The following is a 1,862-nucleotide window of genomic DNA, read 5'->3' on the forward strand; positions in this document are numbered from 1 at the left end:
ACGAATATGTGACACCAGTTACCCTATACCTTAACTTTAATGAAACACTTTCAGAGATGAAACTTGTTTTTAAGAGTTTACAGCCATATTTATTAAACCTAGCCTCAAAAAATTCTAATGATCCATCAAATAGAAAATACTTATTATTCTTTAACCAACTTTGTCATAGAAAGGGAGGTGAACCAATCCTGAGACCAACATTCATTAAATAAAACAAAAAAAAAAATGTTTTTTTGTAAATAAATGTATATGTATGTGTTATTTTTACCTCTGTTTGGGTTTCAATCAGAGGGCATCAATTTCTCAGGCAGCAACAGGTACCACCTAGCGTTCATATTCATATGACAACCCAAGGCCAGCCATCACCACTTCAGTTGCAAGGTCCACCGCAGGTACAGTCACAGTTACCTCCCCAGGGCCCACCTCAGGGCCCAGCTCAGGCACCAATGCTATAAAAACTCTAATCCGAAAAGTTAAAATGTCATCCTTACCACATTTCCATATCATATTTTTATAGGAGGGTGTAATTATTTATTTCTTATGTTTTCTCATTTAAAACTGTGTTTGGTTGAAGTTGTAGCTGGTTAGATACATTATCCAAATCTGTATCTACAGTATTTTTTAGTCCATCTGTGAGTGTGTTTTGACTCAAGGTTGTGCAGTGTTCTCGCAGAGTATATCAGAATCCTAAAACAAAGAAAAAAAAGTGTCCTTTTTTTGTAAGTAAGTATATGAAACATATAAATAAATAAATAAATAAATAAATAGCATACACCTTAACCTTTTAAGTTAATGTGTTTTTTTTTTCAGAAGATGGTTGAGAGGGAAAAAGGTAAGAAGATATTTATGCAGAGGTGTGCACAGTGTCACACTGTTGAATTAAACGGCAAGCACAAAACTGGACCAAATCTAAATGGCCTCTTCGGCCGCCAAACTGGTCAGGCTTCTGGCTATATTTACACTTATGCCAACAAGGCCAAGAGTATCACGTGGGACAAAGATAATTTGGATATCTACTTGACCAACCCCAAGAAATTTATTCCAGGCACAAAGATGGTGTTCGTTGGTCTTAAGAAGAAGAATGAGCGTGCAGACTTGATTGCTTACCTGGAAACCTCCACCAAGTAGAGCAAGCATTAATATTTTTGTGGTCTCACCACTTTAAATCAATAAATCATCCTGATATCAAAATTTACTAAAAAAAAAAAAAAAAAATAATCATTAATATTATCATTTATTAACTTGTATAACTTATAAGCTATAAATAATTATCTTATTAGATTATGTCTCAGGGGTAAATAATGTAATCCAGGAATTTTTTTGGTGTTAAATTTTTCATTATTTATATGTTCGATATCTATATTAATGAAAAGTTCCTCTTTTTTGTTCATATTTTTTTAAATCCTTTAAATATTCAATTCTAATACTTTCTCGAAATGATCTGCCCTAGCAACAAATAGGGAATTAATTATTGGCTAAGATTTATTGGCATATGAATTTTTTATTATATATTTTTGATAGAATTTAATCAAATAAATCCCAATAACATATGGTCTTTGTTTCAAGGTTATCTGACCATGGCATAGACAAACAAAGACTACTTTTTTTTTCCGTGGCATAACGTGTCGATGTTAATGTACTATTAGATCAAAGATCAAAGTGACTGACTGAACTCTGGCCGATGGTAGATTTAACCAGTTCAGTTATCATTTTCTGCACTTCAGAAGAGTTCATCATTTGAATAAAAGGTTACTAAAATATGTTCTCGTTTTTGGTTAATGAATGGATGGATAGTTATGGAAATTCTAAATTTTTATTACTTCTATACTTCTTGTCAATTTGTTTTTCCTAATTTGTGATAA

General features: G+C 32.2%; 1 protein-coding gene across 1 annotated transcript; it reads left to right on the plus strand.

The window, feature by feature from the left end:
- Positions 1-341: 341 nt before the first annotated feature.
- On the plus strand, positions 342-1,128 carry LOC123753548 (cytochrome c-like). Its single transcript, XM_045735518.2, has 2 exons — positions 342-392; positions 811-1,128. The coding sequence occupies exons 1-2, from the start codon at positions 342-344 to the stop codon at positions 1,126-1,128; spliced, it is 369 nt and encodes a 122-aa protein (XP_045591474.2).
- Positions 1,129-1,862: the final 734 nt, after the last annotated feature.

Source organism: Procambarus clarkii, chromosome 72 (assembly GCF_040958095.1).
Source record: "Procambarus clarkii isolate CNS0578487 chromosome 72, FALCON_Pclarkii_2.0, whole genome shotgun sequence".
In the NCBI taxonomy this organism is placed as follows: Eukaryota; Metazoa; Arthropoda; class Malacostraca; order Decapoda; family Cambaridae; genus Procambarus; species Procambarus clarkii.

Excerpts from the sequence above, each read along its gene's own strand:
- LOC123753548 (XM_045735518.2), top strand. The coding sequence starts at position 342 with ATGACAACCCAAGGCCAGCCATCACCACTTCAGTTGCAAGGTCCACCG. Across the intron at positions 393-810 it reads AGTTGCAAGGTCCACCGCAG|AAGATGGTTGAGAGGGAAAA; the intron begins GTACAGTCACAG and ends TTTTTTTTTCAG.